Source organism: Passer domesticus, chromosome 25, assembly GCF_036417665.1.
Source record: "Passer domesticus isolate bPasDom1 chromosome 25, bPasDom1.hap1, whole genome shotgun sequence".
Taxonomy (NCBI): Eukaryota; Metazoa; Chordata; class Aves; order Passeriformes; family Passeridae; genus Passer; species Passer domesticus.
Genome location: NC_087498.1, coordinates 6,398,693 through 6,417,550, shown reverse-complemented (window position 1 = coordinate 6,417,550; position 18,858 = coordinate 6,398,693). Strand labels below are relative to the sequence as shown.

General features: G+C 50.4%; 2 protein-coding genes across 3 annotated transcripts; both read right to left on the bottom strand.

Moving 5' to 3' along the window:
- Nucleotides 1-126: 126 nt before the first annotated feature.
- MOV10 (Mov10 RNA helicase) lies at nucleotides 127-6,652 on the bottom strand. Of its 2 annotated transcripts, none has more exons than XM_064399295.1 (22): nucleotides 6,453-6,652; nucleotides 5,659-5,752; nucleotides 5,430-5,563; nucleotides 5,110-5,348; nucleotides 4,788-5,028; nucleotides 4,496-4,618; nucleotides 4,254-4,407; nucleotides 4,022-4,176; nucleotides 3,725-3,901; nucleotides 3,493-3,640; nucleotides 3,241-3,402; nucleotides 3,045-3,148; nucleotides 2,715-2,812; nucleotides 2,519-2,638; nucleotides 2,328-2,430; nucleotides 2,003-2,126; nucleotides 1,738-1,929; nucleotides 1,535-1,609; nucleotides 1,328-1,453; nucleotides 1,056-1,144; nucleotides 806-926; nucleotides 127-646 (listed from the first exon to the last, which is right to left on the bottom strand). In XM_064399295.1, exons 1-21 carry the CDS (start codon nucleotides 6,584-6,586, stop codon nucleotides 812-814), a joined length of 2,907 nt encoding a protein of 968 aa, XP_064255365.1. In that variant the 5' UTR covers nucleotides 6,587-6,652; the 3' UTR covers nucleotides 127-646; nucleotides 806-811. The 2 variants fall into 2 exon arrangements, with proteins under 2 accessions (XP_064255365.1, XP_064255366.1); XM_064399296.1 differs by having other exon boundaries at nucleotides 127-495.
- Nucleotides 6,653-7,580: 928 nt separating this feature from the next.
- CAPZA1 (capping actin protein of muscle Z-line subunit alpha 1) lies at nucleotides 7,581-18,850 on the bottom strand. The gene is made up of 10 exons (XM_064399306.1): nucleotides 18,753-18,850; nucleotides 14,531-14,594; nucleotides 14,240-14,291; nucleotides 13,362-13,425; nucleotides 11,825-12,031; nucleotides 11,361-11,440; nucleotides 10,861-10,939; nucleotides 10,295-10,366; nucleotides 9,661-9,723; nucleotides 7,581-9,086 (listed from the first exon to the last, which is right to left on the bottom strand). Exons 1-10 carry the CDS (start codon nucleotides 18,789-18,791, stop codon nucleotides 8,946-8,948), a joined length of 861 nt encoding a protein of 286 aa, XP_064255376.1. The 5' UTR covers nucleotides 18,792-18,850; the 3' UTR covers nucleotides 7,581-8,945.
- Nucleotides 18,851-18,858: the final 8 nt, after the last annotated feature.

The window sequence follows — 18,858 nt, the reverse complement described above, 5'->3', positions numbered from 1 at the left end:
GGGCACTGCCTTCACTGCTGGAGCCATCCTGCCTCTGGAGCAGCTCAGGGCAGGGCTGCAGTGAGCCTGGTGCTGCTCTGTCTGTGCAAGCAAGGCCCACCTAGGACTCAACAGTACACTGCTTTTCTTTAAACATTTATTCAAGGGAAATAGGGTGCCTGCTCAGCCGTGCCAGCTCTCAGGCCAGGCAGCTGCCCAGCGGAGAGCTGAGCCAGCCTGTCCCAGACCAGGTCCCTGCCCTCCCCAGTCACCCATCACAGCAGCTGTGAGCTCCCCTGTGCACACGGTGGGGCTCTCTGGAGGCCAGAGTCTTTCACTGAATGGTGGGACCAGTCACAGAGAATAGTTTTTCCACAGACATGTAAAAAATGATTAAAATGGAGAGTTGTCCCAGTCTGATGCTGGTTGGGCTTCGTGGCTGGCAGCAAAGGCTGGCAACACCTGGTCCAGTGGGTTCAGCTCCATCTGCACAGGGATGCCTGGAGCACCCCGGAACTGAGACAGAAAAAACAGGAGCTGCTGCAGGCTAGGGACAGGCTGAGGGGGATGCACCTTATGGGGCTTCTCCTCCCTTCCCAGGTGCATCTCCTGCAGAGAAACCTCACGACAGAGCTGGGTTTGACTTCGAGATGGAGACATGCAAGCCCTAAGCAAAAACCTGCTGTAAGTCCTGTTGCATTTGGGGCAGGAGAAGCCTCCCAGTGCCCCAGCTTTACCTGGCCATGCTGCTGCCCCCGGGGTGCTGGCATGTAACCTGGCAGCCTGCTGGTGTCAGGGCCCCAGGGCAGTGCCCAGCTCTGCTCACCTGGTGCTAAACACTGAGCTGCAGTGCGTGGAGGTCGTTGGCGAGTCTGTCCTCAGCTGAGCTCTCGTCCTCGTAGGGGTACCCGGTGTAGCCCCCCTGTTCCTTGCAGTACCTGAGGAACCTGCAGGTGCACAGGGAGGGGCACGAGGTGGCACCAGCCTCGCTGCTCTGAGGCAGGGGGCATGGCCAGGCAGCAGGAAAGGGCAGGTGCTGCTGAGCCCCGTCAGTGGCAGGGCCAGGAGCAGCTCACCTGGCCCAGTGGTCGTCCTTGCTGAGCACGGTCGGATTACCCACCACGATCAGCAGAGCCTTGGCCCTGGTGATGGCCACGTTGAGCCTCTGAAGAGGACAAGCCAGAGAGCTTTACCTGGCTGCAACATCTCTCATCGTCTCACAGCCCCACCGGGCTGCAGGCAGCTCTGGTGTGGCACTGAGCACCCAGAGCAGCTCCACCTGCCCGTGAGAACCAGAGGGAAGAAGGGCATGCCAAGGAGGAAGGGTCTGCTCGGGGCTAGGTGGTACCTTGGGGTTCTTGAGGAAGCCCAGCCTGAAGGTCTGGTCGAACTGGAGGTACGTGCTGCAGCTGCGCACGGTGGAGATGAGGATCACCTGCCGCTCCTGGCCCTGGAACTCTTCCACAGAGCCCACCTGGGGCAGGGACAACAGGTGAGGGGCCAGGAGCACCCCTGGGCTCCAGGGGCTCCTCTCTCCTCCATGCCCAGGACGTACCTTCAGCTGGCTGATGTCCGGCAGCTTCTGCAGTTCGGGATCCAGGGAGGTGATGGCTTTCCGGATCTTCTCCACCTGAGTGGGGGCACGTGGCAAAATCCAGCCACCACAGGGCCATCCTTGTGCCAGCCCCGGGGCTGCCCATCCATCCCAGTGCCCCCTGTCCCTTGGGGAGGTCTCTGCCCGTGCCCTGCCTCCCTCACCTGCTTCCTGTAGGGGGAGATGATGCCGATCTCCTTGGGGGACACACTGGGGCAGCTGCCCCTGCCCCGGCTCTGCAGCAGCTTCTTGAGGTAGTGCACCAGCACCTCAATTTCGGCCGTGTTGAAGAATGAGGGACTCCTGGCCTCTCTCTGGTCTTCCCCACAAACCCCATGGAAGATGATGGGGAAGCCCTGGGGATGGAGAACATTTGGCTCTGCTCTGCCTGTGCCTCGGGGAACCCCCTGGGTCAGTCCCTCCACTCACTTTTTTGGGAAGCTCCTCCCAAGTACAATACAGGTTCCGGACGTCAAGCCCATTGCTCCTGGACACCTTCAGCTCGTTGTCATAGAAGAGCTCGTTGGGGATCCTGAGAATGGCCTCGTGGGACCTGGGAGAGGCAGGACCGTGCCAGGGTGGGTGCCGTGTGGGTCCAGAACCCTCTCAGGCACCGTGCAGCCAGGACAGCAGATGCACTCCCATCTCCCACACCAGCTGGGGCACTCTGAGGCTCTGGGGGCCAGGTCCTGGAGCACCGTGCTCACCAATCCCTGCCTGGCTCGATCCCTTCCTGCTCCATCCCTGTCCCCACCTGTAGTTCCAGAGCAGTTTGGTGATGAACTGTGGGTCGTATCCTCCACTCGACTTCTTGTACAAGGGGTTGTGCAGCATCAGCCTCTCCAGCAGCGAGATGCCTGTGCCCAGTGATATCCTGTGGCTCCCCACAAGGCCACTCAGCCCCTGTGGGGTGCCCGCAGCACTCCCACTCCTCTCCCTACTCACCCAGACCATACTGGATGGCGAGTGGGGAGGTCAGGACGGGGCCCAGCTGCTTGGGGTCTCCTGCCAGCACCAGCTGCCCCCCATTGGGGTTGGTCTCCTCATCCATGGGAGCCAGGAGCCCTGGGAAGAGGGGGAGCTCAGCAGGGAACGGGAGGGAGCCCAGGCCATGCAGAGTCAGCAGCCAGGCACCACTCACCCGCGATGGCGACGAGGCTCTCCGGCTCTACCGCGTGCCCGCACTCGTCAATGAAGACGTGGGAGAAATACCCAGGGGGAAAATTGGCTGACACCAGCCTGGAGGAGAGATGGAATGAGGCTGTCCTCAGCATCCTGCCCCACCTGGCCATCCTTCCTCTCCCACCCTTCATCCTCATCCTCCCACAGAGGAGGGATTTCCCCCGCTGCTGCCTGCCCTCCTCCAACCCCTCCCTGCTGAGTACCAGAGGGACTGCCCTCACAGCCTGGCTGAAAGGCAGCCCTGGGTCCACCTGCCATGGATGCTGGGGACAACCCCAGCTCCTCTGACCTTCCTGCTGTCACCAGTGTGGTGATGATAATCCGGTAGCGCCTCAGGCTCTCCTTGCTTGGGTACACGTAGCTGCTCTGCTCATCATCCCAGTTGCAGCAGGGCTGGAGTGCAGGCATTGGGTGAGGTCCCATGATCCTGGGGGACGCCACCCAGATGTCTGTCAGGATTTCAGGGTGGAGGGGCAGGGACCTACCATGATATCAGGGGGCACTTCCCTGCAGTTCCTGGAGCTGGCGATGAGCCTGTAGACATTCTGAGGGGCAATGTCCTTGATGAGGCACTGGCACAGCAGGTCTGCAGCACTGTTGGAGGGGGCACAGGCCAGGATACGGGCATCCTTGAAGCACGTCCACACCTGGGTGGGAGGAGGAGGTGACAGCATTGAGCCCCACGGATGAGAATGGGCAGCAATGCTCAGGGCTGGGTTTGGGTACCGGCCACCCACCTGCTTGATGGCCTCCACCATAGTGACTGTCTTGCCAGTGCCAGGAGGGCCAAAGATGAGGTATGGGGCTGGCCGGGACACCCCCGTCACGATGTGGGTCACAGCTCTGCGCTGCTCCTCGTTGCTCTCCAGCTTGCGGTTGAACCACCTGCGGGAGCAGAGGCTGCGCTGCCTCCATTCCCTCCATCCCCTCATCCCCCAGACCCTCCCACCCTGCACATCTGGGACTCACCGGGGCTGGAAGGGGCCAGAGAACAGGGACTTGTGGCTGGAGGCGGAGGGGAAGAGGAGGCTGAACAAGCCCCGGCGCGTGGCCAGGACTGCGGCCCGGTGCTGGACCTGCAGCGGCAGCCGGCTGAAGGTGAAGGTCACATCGAACTTCAGGTTGTTCACAAACTTCTTCTGCAGCCTGGGAAGGAGTGGTGTGAGCAGGGCACGGGGCATGCCCCCATGCCCTCCTGGCCCTCTCCAACCCACTCCTGGCCTTTGGCATCTCTGAGAAAGGCTGCTGGGAGCAGACACCACTCACTTGGAGGAGAAGCCCAGCCTGACCTTCTCCAGCTCCACGCTGTGCACGTAGCCCTTGTAGCGCACGAGTGGGGAGCGGTCCCGCTCGCTGCTCAGGTGGGCAAACAGGTGGTCCCCTCTCAGCACGGACGGACGGTTCTCGGCCACGCCAGGCACCTGTGCCAAAGGGCCAGTGTGATGCCAGGCACTCTGGGAGTGCCAGCACCCCTCCCATGCCCCAGCCCCCCACGCACATCGAGAACCAGCAGCGCCCTGTCCTGCACCATGGTCACATCCTGCATGTCGTAGCGCCGGATGTCAACCTCCATCTGAATCTCCTCCAGGTGCAGCAGCAGCTGGAATTTCTGGTAGTAGTTCTCAGCCTGCAGAGGTGCTTCCAGCAGCGAGCTGAGGGCAGCAGCAATGTCATTGTGTCCCAGGGACAGCTTGGCACTCAAGGAACACCTCAGCATTGCTCTCAGCCCTTGGCACTCACCGCATGGCAGCCCAGCTGGAGCTGGCACTGTTGTTGGGTCCGAGCATGATCGTGTCCTTGAGGCTCTTTGGGTAGTGGTAGGTGCCCAGAGGGATCTCCCTCTCCAGTTCATTTTTCAGGGAGCTGCGTGGAGGGGACAGCAGTGCTTCAGGTACTACATGGCATCCCTAACCCCACTGTCACCAGTCATGGCGCAGGGCTGAAGAACTGTCAAGGAGCTGAACCTTGTCCTGGCTGGAGAACAGGCTGGGCCCCTCTGCTCAGGACGGCAGCGGGTGAGCCCACCACATACCTGTCAGGGGGGATGCCATCCTCGGTGATGACTGTGACGTGGCGCTGGAGGCTGGCCTCGTAGGGCTGGAAGGGTGCCGAGGGCCGCAGGTCCTTGGCCAGCTGGCTCTCGGCAATGGCAGCAACGTAGCGTGAGATGCTGAAGGACACGTCTGGCTCCTTGGTGAACTCGAAGAACACCACAGCACTGAAGTGCCCATTGCAGGTGGTGAGGCACCGCACCTGGATGGGGTACATCCCACCTGCGGGGCGAAGTGGTGAGGCTGGGTCCTGCATCCTCTCTGCAGGGCAGGGCACGGGGCAGGGGACGGGATGGGACCCACCTGGGTGCAACAGCAGGGACTGGCCCTGCACTGCCCCTTGCTCATCGGTGAAGGAGAGCTCCTGTGCCTGCTGGCGTGGCTGGAAGCGCTGCAGTGTCACCACCTCTGTGCCATGGTTCTGCACCAGCACAGTGACTGTGCGGGGCTCACCCGGCTCCACTGGGAAGCGGATGTTCCCGTCGCCCTGGTCATGGTCTGAGACGATCTCTACCCCATGCTTCCCACGAATGAGCTCAGCCCTGTGGGGAGGGAGGGTCAGGCTTTCCCAGCCAGGTGGGGGATCCAAGGGACATGCCGAGGTGGGGTGCTGCTGGTCATACCACTGCCTGGCATAGCTCTGGGGCATTTGTGGGGTGGAGCTGAGCTGCTGTCCTGAGGCAGACATGGACACGGACGTCTGTGCATTCCTTCTGGGTCGCCGGTACTGGTCTGCCACCACCACGTGCCTCGTCACCTGCAAGGAGCAGCCAGAATCAGCGTGGCCCTGGGATTCTGCAGGGGACTCCTGAGGAGCCAGTCCTGGTGGGCACTGCCCCAGCGTGAGCTCACCTTGAATTTCACCACCTCTCCGCGCACCTGAACCTGGTGGGTTGTCTTCAGTGCGTACAACATGCAGGAAAAATTTGGCGTCCTTGCATCAGTCCTGTGGAGCCAAGGGAGAGGGTTTGTGTGGGACAGTGTGGCCCGGCTGCCATGGGCACAGGCAGCTGAGGTGAGGCAAGTGGGAAGATGAAGCAGGACACTGAGGCTGCAGTGAGGGGGCTCTCAGCAGGTCCCCTCTGCTCCTGGAGAGGAAGGAGGACTTGGGCTTCCCACTGGTGTGTGCAAATCTTACATCCCTGCTGGCTGCTCCAGCAAGTCCGTGCTGTGCCATCCCTGTCCCAGCTATGCCACAGCCATTGCAGCTGTCCCACTGCATCGCTGCCTGCAGTGACAGCCATGCAGTCCCTGCCCATGCCATGCTCAGGAGCTGAGCTGGCACTGCCACTGCGCTCCCAGCAGCGATGATTCCCCAGTACCTCCTCTCAGTCCCACCAGCGCCCCGAGCCCTGGCTTTGCCAATGATTAACAGCGGTGGTATTGCACAAGGGCCAGTGTGATTGGTGCCAGCAGGTGAGGTGGGGGAGTATGGTGGGCAGAGCGTGCCCAAGGCCATCCCCAGGCAGCTGGGGGCCCGTGGAGCTGGGGATCATCCCAGCAGGGCTTTGGAGACACAGACGAGCTTGGGGACCCCAGTGATGCTGCTGGGGACCCGTGACTGGGGATGCTGGCCCGGGGATTGGGAGATGCTGGCCAGGGCTCTGTCCCAGGTGAGGCTGCCGGGTCTGGCCGAGGGCTCTCACCTGCCCCGGAACTCCTGGTTGTAGATGGTCCGCAGCGCTTCCCGCAGGCTCGTCTGCTCCCGGCCCGTGTCCTGCAGGAACTGCACGAACTGATGCCCCCAAAGACTGGCCTCCGCTACGCTGAACCGCGGCATGGTTGAGCCGAGCCGAGCCGAGCCGAGCCGAGCCGTGCCGAGCCGAGATGGTGCCGCGTCCAGGAGTGCCAGGTTAAGCCGGGCTGGGCTGGGCTGGGCTGGGCTGAGCCAGGGCTGGTCGCGCAGGGAGAAACGAAAGCGAAAGAGACCGTGGGGCTGCGGGCCCGCCCGGCACGGGGCGGATCGGGGCCGGAACGGGACAGCGCAGCCGGGTCCGCAGCCGGGGGGAGAGGGGCCAGGAGGCAGGCAGGGAACCGGCCGGTCTGCAGGGTGATTAGCTAAAGATTCGGAGAAGGACAAAGCGATAGAAGCGCTCCTACGGCTGGAGCAGCGGCGGTGAAGGGCTTGCAGCGTGCCCCAGGAGCAGGCTAGCCTTGAGGCAGATAAGAGCTGTTGTGTGCAGTCTTATCTTGGGCCCCGCTCCGGCTTCACATTCTTGGAATTGCTGCAGCTATTTCCTGGATGGGTCCAGGGCCGCAGCCCACAGCACCTGAGGCCCACACAAGCTTTCATCTCCCCTGGGTGCTGCCCCAGGAGCAGCCTCTCAAACTGTCCTGTGCAAACCCTCCAAACAGCCCTGCTTTGGCCCGTGTGGGATACAGCCAGGAGTGTCTGAAGCAGGTGTTAAAGACACCGAGGGTGAGTGCAATGAACTCCTGGCTGCCTTTTTTCCAGGGTGGGGAGCTGCATTAAAGCTCTGTGATTGTTTCAGTTTGGAACCTCAGCCCTCCAGTTCCCCTGTGTACCAGGGTTGGAGCATCACCCATGGGTCTGGTGTGATACCATCCCTGCCTTAATCACAGAACTGTTGATGTTGGAAAAGACCTTTGAGATCATTAAAGTCCAACCATCGACCCAGCCCCACCACTGTGATCAGCACTAAACCAGGTCAAGTGCCACATTCACATTTTGAACACTTTCAGGGATGGTGATGCCAACACTTCCTAGACTTCAGGAATTAACAGGAGTGAGACCATGAAAGAACAGACACAAATGGCTTTAAACAAAGACTGGTGTATTTGCACTAGACTGGTTGATACAGAGGATGCCTGAGGGATGAATTGTCAGTCTCAGCAGCAAATACAAATATATTTTAATTAGAGAAACCCCACAAAGGATAAACACTTATTTTGCAGCGTTACTGTGCAAAACCTGAAGTGTAATGCACAGGCAACCCCACCCCTTCTCTTCCCAACCCTTTTTCCTTTGTGTATTTAAAAACAAGAAGACATGAGCCAGTTTAAAAACCAGAACCTGCAAGGCGCCCAGTGATAACCAAGTGCAAACAAAGCAAAGGGAGTTCACCGAAGGAGGTTCACTTTGTAGTGAATCTCTGTTCCAAGATCTGAAAGGCGTATGTCTATCTCTTCATCCTCCCCTTAACAGAAACTGTTATGACTGCTAGTTTTGATGTCAGAGGGGGAAAACAGTAATGCAGAGCAAGCATGTAGAAGAGATTAATTCCAGAGTCCCTTCTAAGCATGACAAGAAACTGTCCACAACTGAGACAAATGGAAAGGATTTTTTCTTTCACTTTGGTGCAAGTTTATTTATTTTGTACACTATCCATCCATACACCTGTGATACAAATCTATGAACCTGCCACAAAGCATTAAAGCACAACATACCTATTATTTTGTAGACATTTGCATTTTTAATCACCATCCAGCCCTTGTGGATCAGCAGTGACTCATCTTGTAGTTCTGTAAAAATGCAGATGTCTGGTAACCGTACGTACACGAGGGAGGGGAGAAGAAAGATGTTCACTTTTAGGGAACATGGCTCAAATCTTCAGATTAAAAAAAAGTTACGTCCCCAGAAGAGCTGGGTCAGTAGGGAATTCTGTAAAGGATCCTGTAAACTCATTTTCTACAGCAAAATCTAAGCCTGCAGGCATCTGCTTTGTGGAGGTTGGGAATAAGGATACACGAGGACTCACTGTCTTGCACTTACTGTGTCTTGCAGCGCCGTGAGCTCTTGGCAGGTTTGACAAACTTACTGGATACCTGGAGTGCTGGATACAGGTGAAGGGAACGCTCTGCACCCTCTCCTGGGGTAATAATAGGGCTTTTCCAGCTAGGAAGTTTTCCAGCCAGTGACTGAAAACAGCTATACTTCTGAGCCACGAATGGCTGAATTTAAATGACCTATTAAATGCAGCTACAACAGGAAGTTTATGTGGCAGGAAACACAAAACACAAAGACAACTATTTGTTCCACGGTTCCCTCTCAGGCTAGAAAACCTGTTAACTTTGAAAGCCCTAAAAAATGCTGCTCTGGTTTGAAAACCATCTACTTGGCATAGGACCATATTTGTTTTTTTGCACACGACTGTTTCATACACCTCCTCGTTTCTGCATTAAGCATTCTGCATTTCTTTGCCAATCTTGTAGCTGAGGATTTTGTTCCAGTCAATCTTGGTGCGGGTGACGGGCAGCTGCCGGCGTAAGGCTTTGAAAGTGGTGTCTGACATAGTCTGGTAGTTTTCACTGATTGCTGTCTGCAAGGGCAAGCAGATTTGGTTAGGGCACGCATAAAACACTATGAGACAGCTCAACTTAGCATTAAAGCCACAAACTCCTTTCTATAAGCTGTAAGGCACACTATTAACTAAATTAATAATGCAGTCATCAGCGTGTGTGCAAGTCAAAGGTTTTCTATTCACCTCCCCTCGAATGTAGCAGCATCTCCTTAGGTCTTTCACTGACTTTATCTCTTTCCAGTCTCCTTGCACAGAGGCTGGGACAATGCACAAGCTGTTGCACAAATTTCCTCCTCAGTATTTTTAACTGTCACAGAGGAAAATACATTGACTCACCCACTCCCCTCCCATGCTTGTTCCAGGTATCATTTGTAACCTTTTAAAAAACCATACAGTAACTTGATAGTTAATTACAACACAGCTTTGTAACCGTACAGCTTCATAACTGTATTTTTTTAACAAACACTACTGCCCTTTTCTCAGTAATTCTTACAGCCAGGAACAGAACCAGAGGTCAGTTTTCCATGTTTCCATTAACTGCAAATGGAGACTGATACAATTCTGTGCTTTATTTAACTACCACTGACCTTACCTGGTACTCGTTTTCTGCATTTTCTATGATCTTAATAAACTCCTTAGCAGTTTGGACATCACTCTGCAAAGGAAAAAAATAACTGCATGTTTAAGAGCAACTTACAAAAGCTACACAATAGATTTCTTCTCAAATGATAGGCTGAGTATAGATAAAATAGGTAACATCATCAGCTTGTGCCTTGTGGTTGTAGCTGGATTCCTTTCACTTACTACATAGTGGGTAGAGCTTGTGCTCCAAACTGGAACAAAGCTGCACCCTAGTGAGCAAAAAGGAAGTGGACTTTCATGGTAAAATGATTCACTTTGCAGCTGCTGCTCCCTCTACCATGCTAGAGGATTTCTTGATTTCCCTTAGCATATGTCTCTTACTGTTTCTTTCCCTTGCACAGAGATAGAAAAGCATATTCTGTCCTTTTTAACCCTAACTTCCAAGAGAAGCTTCCCAACACAGACTTTGTAATAAGACTGAATTTTAAGCAGTTGGGAATCTGGGATTCCTACGTGACTCTAAACACCACACTGACTGTTCACCCTAAAATTACTTTAAAGTCAAGAGAATGCAGTCACAGCTTCATGAGCTGTTAAAGGAATGAAAACAGTTGCTTATCATAAAGATCCTTTAGCATACTTACTGACACCTGTACAGAGTCCTGAATGTCTTTGTGACTAACCAGCTGGACGTTGCCATCTTCATAGTAATGCACCTGGACAAAAAGACAGAATGCAGGTTTTATGATGATCATTCCCTCCAGAATTCCTGAGCCCCCAAATGCTATTAAAATGCCACAACAGAGCATCGTGCCAGTCTTCTCTGCTTACGTGGAGACTAAAAGCAGGATAGATTATCTAAAAGGTTTCATTCTTTGTCAGGACTGTTCAAGATTATGTTAATCAGTAAATGCCTAGAGCTGAGCTAGGAGCAATTATAAAAGACTCAAGGCAGAGGTTTTAGCCCTATGAAGTGAAGCAAAGTGGAGGCCTATGGGGTAATGCTACATAATAAACCACAGGCCAGATCTGAGACTATTCCTGGAATAGTAGATTTAAGAATTACTTTCTTGAATTGTTTAGTTTAGTAACGTGCTGACTTGAGAAGGACATCTCTGCTGCATTTCAGGATCTTACTCTGAACCAAATGCATTTGTGTAAGAGAAGCACAATGCAGCTTCTCCTGTTACTGCCAGGAAAAATAACTCACCTGGATTTTGAGCACTGCAGCCACTTGAGCTGTTGGTGGTGTGATGGTAAACTTCCATTCTGATCTCCAACGCCCGTTCCTAAAAGTAATCAAAGCATGAAAAACTATTTCCAAGAAGCTCTAACAGCAAAAAGAACAAAATTAACAACCAAGTTGTTTCTGATGTCTTATCACCAATACCACATGGGATTTAGTGCTTTAGATGGCATGGAGTTAAATTCCTGCAGCCCAGCTGAATATAATGCAGCTTCAGTACACAGAAGCTCCAGAGATGTAAAGGAGTATCTATCCAGCTCTGCTAATGCCTTTTCCTCCAGAGAGGTCACAGGAAGAGTTTGGTAAGTGCCAAGGGGGCTGCAAGGAAAACAGACTACAGAAGGAAAAGAACTTCTTGGGAAGCCCAAAACTCCCTGTCCTTCAGACCGTGTCAGAGCTAGAGGATGGGTTGGTTTGAGGAACCAGGCAAAGGAAGAAAACACACTAAGTTGAAATAATCTTACCAGAAGTTTTTGGGCTGAAACTGGTGGCTCTCAATACAGGCAATTATTGTCTGCTGTCCATCTATAGATTTACCATAAACCTGTATTTAGAAAAAGAGTTAAAAAGGCCCAAGAGCTAAGGAAAGGCATTCTTAATCTCTGTTCTTGGCAGCAGGTGCAGGCTGCTGAGGTGGCACCTCACTGGGAACATGCATGAGTTACGTTGTCCAACACCTCCCCTGGCAGGCATCTTACTGTGGGTAGGTGTGAAGGTCTTGGCAGTCCTGCCATGACAAGGGTCTAATTCATCTTTACCTCTGTGTGCATACCAAGATAGTTGCACCCTCTTTGGAACACATCATTCCAAAGTTAGCCAAAATGCTAGAGAGGATGGAGAATTCCAACAGCTCTGCCCAGCAGAGTCTGCTCTGGGACTGACTGACTCAGAGGCATACACCTTCAGGGAAACAAGATGGATACTCAACAGTGCAGAAGCCATTGGGGTAATGATCTTTGACGTAGGCTCTCAGTGCACTGTCACAGGCATCTCTCCATGGTTTTAAAGCCGATTCTGTGTCCTCGGGCTGGGGATCACTTGCTTCTTTCCTTAAGTGATCAAACTTAAAAGAAAGCTTGTTTCTTGGGTCTAAAAATCTGCCATTGCCCAGATCACCGTGTTCTGTGATTAAGACCTGGAATAGAAGTTGAAATGATGATACATTTAGGCTGATATAGATGTGTTATTTTGCATTTTCCCCTACTTGCATATCAGTGTTACAATTGGTTCTTTCATTGAGCTATAAGGTCACGTAAAGAAAAGCAAATATTTTCGGTAATAATTTAAATTAGTAGTTGTTGTGAGGCTGAAGGTAACTCTGTGCTCTCCACAGTAATACTGCACTTCAACTTCTGTCCCAGAAAAGGCTGAACTATAATAATGTATAAATTTGGCTTAAAATTGGGTATCCTTACAATACAAACAGGTTGCTTTGCATTTAAATTGATTTTAGCTATTTTCCTTCTTTGTTGCTAAAGGAAACAGAGACTTTTACTCTGAAATCTACCATTTATTGCCATGTTTCATGTTTTGCAATAGCTCTACTTCTGGGCAAGAAGGGTACATAGATGTGACTACTTCTAAAATATAACTAAAGCAGACAGTGAAGCAGCATTGCACATTCCCTTCTTTTTTTCTTTTTCACCTTAATTCTCTGGCTTCCCAAATATTAACTTTATTGGGGTGGGTTTTTGTTTTTTTTTTTTTTTTTTTTTTTGCAGGTCGTACAGTAACTTATTCATCAAAGCTATTTCTATGAACAGCCTTCTTAATATATGCCTCCCATACTCCCATAAACATATCTGGGACACTAGAAAAGCTGGGTCAGAGCTTGGCTCAGGGAACAGAGCAGATGGTCAGGCAGCTTTCTGGCTTCTCTACGACTTGCTGTTTGTTCTAAAAAAAAGAACTAAAAAAACCCCTGAAATAACTTGTTTTGCTGGCATAGACTGGATAGTATTAGGTATAATCACTACACCAAATCAATGATTTGGTATAAACAAAGATAAGTTTGTTTTTTAGGGTAGCTGGGAATGAATTAAAATTGCAGAAAATAAACCAAACAAACTTTTAAGAATTTATTACCAATTGTCAGTAGGAACTGTAAGCAAGTAGCAACATAAGGATTTGTAAGTCAGCTTTAAATAGACAGTAATCTTTAATCACTCATACTCAAGTAAAATTCCAGTGAGTTCAGCATGGAGCTTTAAGGAACAATGAATTGGATTTACTAAGTAGTACGACACAGAACTTAGAGAATGTCTTGGTTATGCTTTGCTCTTATCAAGGGAAGTTTGTCACAGTGATATGTGGGGGAAGGAGGAGGGCTGGTACCTTGTGAGCAGAGTGAGTGAGTCAGCTGATGGTGACGTTGACTTGTGAGCCAACATCCTGATGAAAGAACAGTTTTATTGCTTTTTCACCGTGCAGTAATACAACCCCCAGTGTACAAAGTTTCCTCTCACCTGATCCTCGTACCCTTCTATCTTCACTGGAGTGAACTGATCCATGTTGTACTGTGCAAATGCACTGCAGAGGACCAGAGGAACATGAACTTTAGCTGCACATGCACATTTATTCTGACTCAAGTAAGCTCACAGCAAACATCAACTTAATTGGGCAAACAATGCACACAAGCACTGTTAAAAGATTTTCCAGTACCTTTTACTGTAGATAGCTATAAACCCCAGGTCTAAAACCAGGTTTGTTTAGCAATGGCCAGGAAAATACAGAGTTCAAAAGTAGAACAGCAGATAGCCTGGGGAAATGTGAGCAAGCCAAGGCAAAACAGGAACACCCCAGATACAATTTAGACAGAAGCAAGGTAAACAAATGAATAGATGGATATTTAAAACAATTTTCTTATGTAAAGACTTGCTGACTGACATGTCACCTAGCTTGAAATAGATCTTAGCATCAAAAAGCCTGTATGTGTAATCTTTAAGCATCTTCTGATGAAGCTGTGGAAGTAAACAACAAATTTTGAAAAGTTTTTATTGAGGGCAGTTCTTTTTCTAAACTTAGGCTATGGATTAATCAGTATTTCAGGCCTCACTTACTGTATAAATCAGATGATTCAACATGTTCAGACATTTCTGCTGCTGCAGAGTGAAACTTTTTGGCAGAATGCCTTCCTGTCAGTTTTATACAGCACAAATTCCAATTTAGGGCTTTTAAAAGGAATCATCCACACCTTTCATTATGTATTTTGTTAGGTGGGCTAAGGAATTACATAAGATTGCTCTGAATACAGCACATGGTTCTCTTTGTCACAGAATGATGGGTACAAGAAAACAGAGGGATCTCTGATGGTAATTTATGTGTTTGAAATGTCAGTACTTACTGTGCTGCTCCTTCCCTGAGAAGATTGTCATTGTTGAGCAATAACCGGACATCTGGAGAAGAAAGGGTCCAGGTGTGTTACTGGATTTTTTAATGCACTTTATTTTCAACTGTACAAATGCAAACATTAAAAGATGAAATAATTTCATTAGGCAGAACTAGTAAGGAAGGACTGCATGCTTTCCCATGCCACTTAACCTTCAAAGCAGTATGGTGTGACACAGCCTTAGATTCTTATAATAGATAAAACATGAAGAAAACACCACAAATAATTTTTTCCTTAATTGCTTACCATTGAATACTTCATTGAACTCTCCAGGGGGTGCATGAGTGATGAATTTTGCAGCTATACGCACCTACAATGAAGCAGAAAAGTAATTAAAGACAAAAGATACCTTACTGAGCTCACACATATTGAAGCAATTCACCAACAAAACCAACTCTGAAGTGACAGAAGGTGGCAGATTTAGGGAGAAATCTAGGCATGCATTGTCAAGGTAGAAATAGTCTTTTAAGAGTGTTCAAAGCAAGGCAGGACAGGGCTTGCAGCAACCTGGACACACCATGGGAAGTGTCCTTGCCCATGGCAAGGGGTGGAACTGGATGATCTTCAACCCAAACCGTTCTGGGTTTCTATGAAGGCACGTGGGACTGTGATGATGAAGGCATCAATAACTGAAAAAGCCAACTTTCAATGTCCAGAAACTCTGAATCTGGAAAAGAAAAACCCCGTCTCTTCTAAAAGTGTAATAAAATTGTAATGTGTTCCGAAATCCAATATACACGTCTTGCACTGTTAGAATTTAGGTGGTCCAAATATTGATTCTGCTGGAATTGGTAAGAGTTTATGGTTTTCATTATAAAATCTTTTATGGCTTTTACAGGACCAAAGGGAATAGAAAGATCTTGGAAGAAATGAAAAAGGAAATGCCACAAAATTAAACCTCTCCCTTAGAATAATAAAAACGTCCCATTTCCTCTGACAGCCAACATTTCCAGCTAACAAAACTGACCAATGAGCCTCTCTGGTCTAACAAGACATTTATTGAAAGTGACTGCAGAATTGCTCATTACTACTCTGATTACTTTCTACTTTTCACTTTGAGCAGCAAAACAAAGAATTGGGTATATATATATTTATATGTATGTAACTGCTTCACATGAGTTATTACCAGAGCTGAAAACAACTCACTTCTCTCAACAGTGTTCCCTGTTTTAATGTGAAATTGTTTGTATTGTTTGTCACATAATTATTTAAAGCAAGCCATGAAAAGAATAAACACTTTTCCAAACAAAAGGTAATTGCCTTATTCCAACAGGATCAAGTAACAACTCTGCCTTAACTGGATTGAGCTTCAGATAAAAATAGACTGCCTTCCAAATTAGCAATGACTTCAAAAAATAGATATACATTATTTGTGCCTGAAGAAATGAAACAATACAAAGAACACATTAAAAAGACAGTATCTTGTGTAATTGATACGATGCAGGACATAAAACCATTTTCTCTTTATTTTCTGGTTTTAGGTTGGTAAGTGTACAGTAATTCTAAAAATAGAGCTCTTCAACTGAAAACTTTCACTATTTAGAGAGCTGTAATTAGCACAGATTGCTGCCACAATATTGTTGAATTCCACTGTCAGAAATTTGGATGGTGATGGAGACCCTGCAGCTCCATATCCTCAGTGGACTTTGCTCAGAGTCTGCCCCAAAAAGCTGGAAGATTTCTGAAGGGACACCATGTGCTGCACTTCAATCAAACGTTATTACAAAGCCAGTTCTGAACAAAGCAAAGGCTGCAAGGGGAAAGTGTTCACTTGGGTAATTATCCCTTGCCCTCCCTCTCACAGATCAATAAAATACAAAACATTTCAGTCAAACTACTGAAAGCAGGGGTGCAGGAAGCAGGCTGGGGAGTGATTAATTTGAAATGTCAAGCACTTGAATGGTTGCTGGTTTTCGGAGCTGGCTGATTGGAGGGTGGTGTCAGGATGCTCCTCTGCAGAAACACCAAAATAGGACTTTCTGCAACCTGCCCCATTTCCTGGCCCCCGGGGCCATTTCAGGTGTCATTTCAGCTCTGCAGCACCAACTTCCTGCTTCTAAAATGGGGAAAGTGTCTGAGGGGAAGGGAAGCTGCTCAGCCGTTAGCTTAAACTGGCAGAACAGCAGCAGAGTGAGCAAAACAGGGCAGATTTCAGAAGAACTTACAAGAAAATCCCAGAATCCCAGACTGGCTGGGTTGGAAGGGACCTTAAATCCCACCCAGTGCCATGGCAGGGACACCCTCCCCTGCCCCAGGTGCTCCCAGCCCTGCCCAGCCTGGCCTTGGCACTGCCAGGGATCCAGGGCAGCACAGCTGTGCCAGGGCTGCCCACCGTGCCAGGAACAATTCCCAGTTCCCAGTATCCCATCCAGCCCTGCCCTCTGGCAGTGGGAAGCTGCTCCCCCCTGTCCTGTCCCCCCCCAGCTCTCCTGGAGCCCCTTCAGGTGCTGGAAGGGGATCCAAAGTCTCCTGGAGCCTTCTCCTCTCCAGACTGGACACCCCAGCTCTCCCGGCCTGGCTGAGAAATTAATTTCTTACCTAAAATACACCCAAAGAGAATAAAGGAGTGAAGCTTGGAGGATGGAAGGAATTAATATTGTTCCTCAACTGATGCTTTTGGGTTTTTTTTGCTTTAAAGTAAACTCAAACTTAAAAAATTAACATATATAAGGTTCTAGACTCATCTGAACAGTCACACACTGCAGTAAATCTTTGCTGCATGTTTCTCTTTCAGATCCTCCTTTAAGGGTATCCTTCTCTGCCTCTGTGAGGCACGGAGTTGGTTGAAAGTGAGTGTTCTAAAGGCCATATTCTGCTCCGGAATACTTATTCCAAACAACATCACCTAAAATACTGACTAATAGATGAACTGCACCTCTAAAGCCCTGCTTGTTTCACAAATGGTGTCACTGAAATGAAGCTGAAAATGCACTTTAAGGGAAAAATGAAAGCAACTGCTGGACTTGTAGGATCCTTGAAGATCCATGATCCTGACAACTGCTCCAGAATGCTAAGAAACAAAGCAAGCACTGAGTGTAACACTTCCATGATGCAAGGAAAGTAATAGTGCATTTTTGAACTGCTGTGTGCAGACAACAGCGTATGACCCAGCAGAGAACTTGGAGTATGCAACTTTCTCCACATTCCTACACAAGAAGATCAAACTGCTCATTTCCCAAAATAAGTATGGCTCTATTTGCTCCGACTCAGTCCTTTGATCCAGCAGAATTCTCAGGGTCTACATCAAAGTCCCTGTCAGCAGCTGGGGCGAGCAGAAAATGCAACAACACACTCAGAGGGTGTTCAGGAAGTGAAGAGCTGCAAAGCACCTTGCAGACACCCTGTTACTTTGCTGATTTGGGAAAAGCAGCACAGAAAATACATTTTCACCAAATCATTTTGGCTGGGAAAGACCTTCAGGATCACCAAGCGAGCTACCTGTGACTGACTCCCACCCTGTCAACAAGACCACAGCACTAGGAGCCACCTCCGGTCCTTCCTTGACCAGGGATGGGAGCTCCAGCCCCTCCAATGTCTGATCGCCCTTTCTGTTAAGCTCCTCCTGACGTCCAACCTAAACCTGCCCTGGTTTAGGCTGAGACTGCCCATTTTCATGCACAACGCCCGGCCAAGACGCATCAGCTGCACCGAGGCAGCGAGGAAATCGGAAGGAAGGCAGTGAGGAAATTGGAAGGCAGTGAGGAAATCAGAAGGAAGGCAGTGAGGAAATCAGAAGGAAGGCAGTGAGGAAATCGGAAGGAAGACAATGAGGAAATAGGAGGGCAGTGAGGAAATCGGAAGGAAGGCAGTGAGGAAATTGGAAGGCAGTGAGGAAATCAGAAGGAAGGCAGTGAGGAAATCAGAAGGAAGGCAGTGAGGAAATCAGAAGGAAGGCAGTGAGGAAATCGGAAGGAAGGCAGTGAGGAGATCAGAAGGAAGGCAGTGAGGAAATCAGAAGGAAGGCAGTGAGGAAATCGGAAGGAAGGCAGTGAGGAAATCGGAAGGAAGGCAATGAGGAAATCGGAAGGAAGGCAGTGAGGAAATAGGAAGTAAAACAGTGAGGAAATCGGAGGGCAGTGAGGAAATCGGAAGGAAGACAATGAGGAAACAGGAGGGCAGTGAGGAAATCGGAAGGAAGGCAGTGAGGAAATCGGAAGGCAGTGAGGAAGTCGGAAGGAAGGCAGTGAGGAAGTCGGAAGGAAGGCAGTGAGGAAATCGGAAGGAAGGCAGTGAGGAAATCAGAAGGAAGGCAGTGAGGAAGTCGGAAGGCAAAGCGCTGCTGGAAAGGAACAGCTGGTCCTTCAGCCGGGCGGCGGCGGCCCGGTGGTCTCGGGAGCCCGCCCGCCCCGAAGCACTCGCAGGCCGGCACACCGGCACCAGGCGAGCTTGCCCGGCACTCCCCACCCCGTGCGCTGCCGGGTGCAGCGGCGCAGGCCCGCAGCGGAGGGGCGGCCAGCCCTTCCTTTACCTTCTCCTCATCCGACACCCGCTCCTCCAGGTCCGCCATCTTGGCAGCTGTGTGCCCGGCCCCGCGCGGGGCATGCCGGGAGCGCCGGGCGGCGCGCCGAACGCGC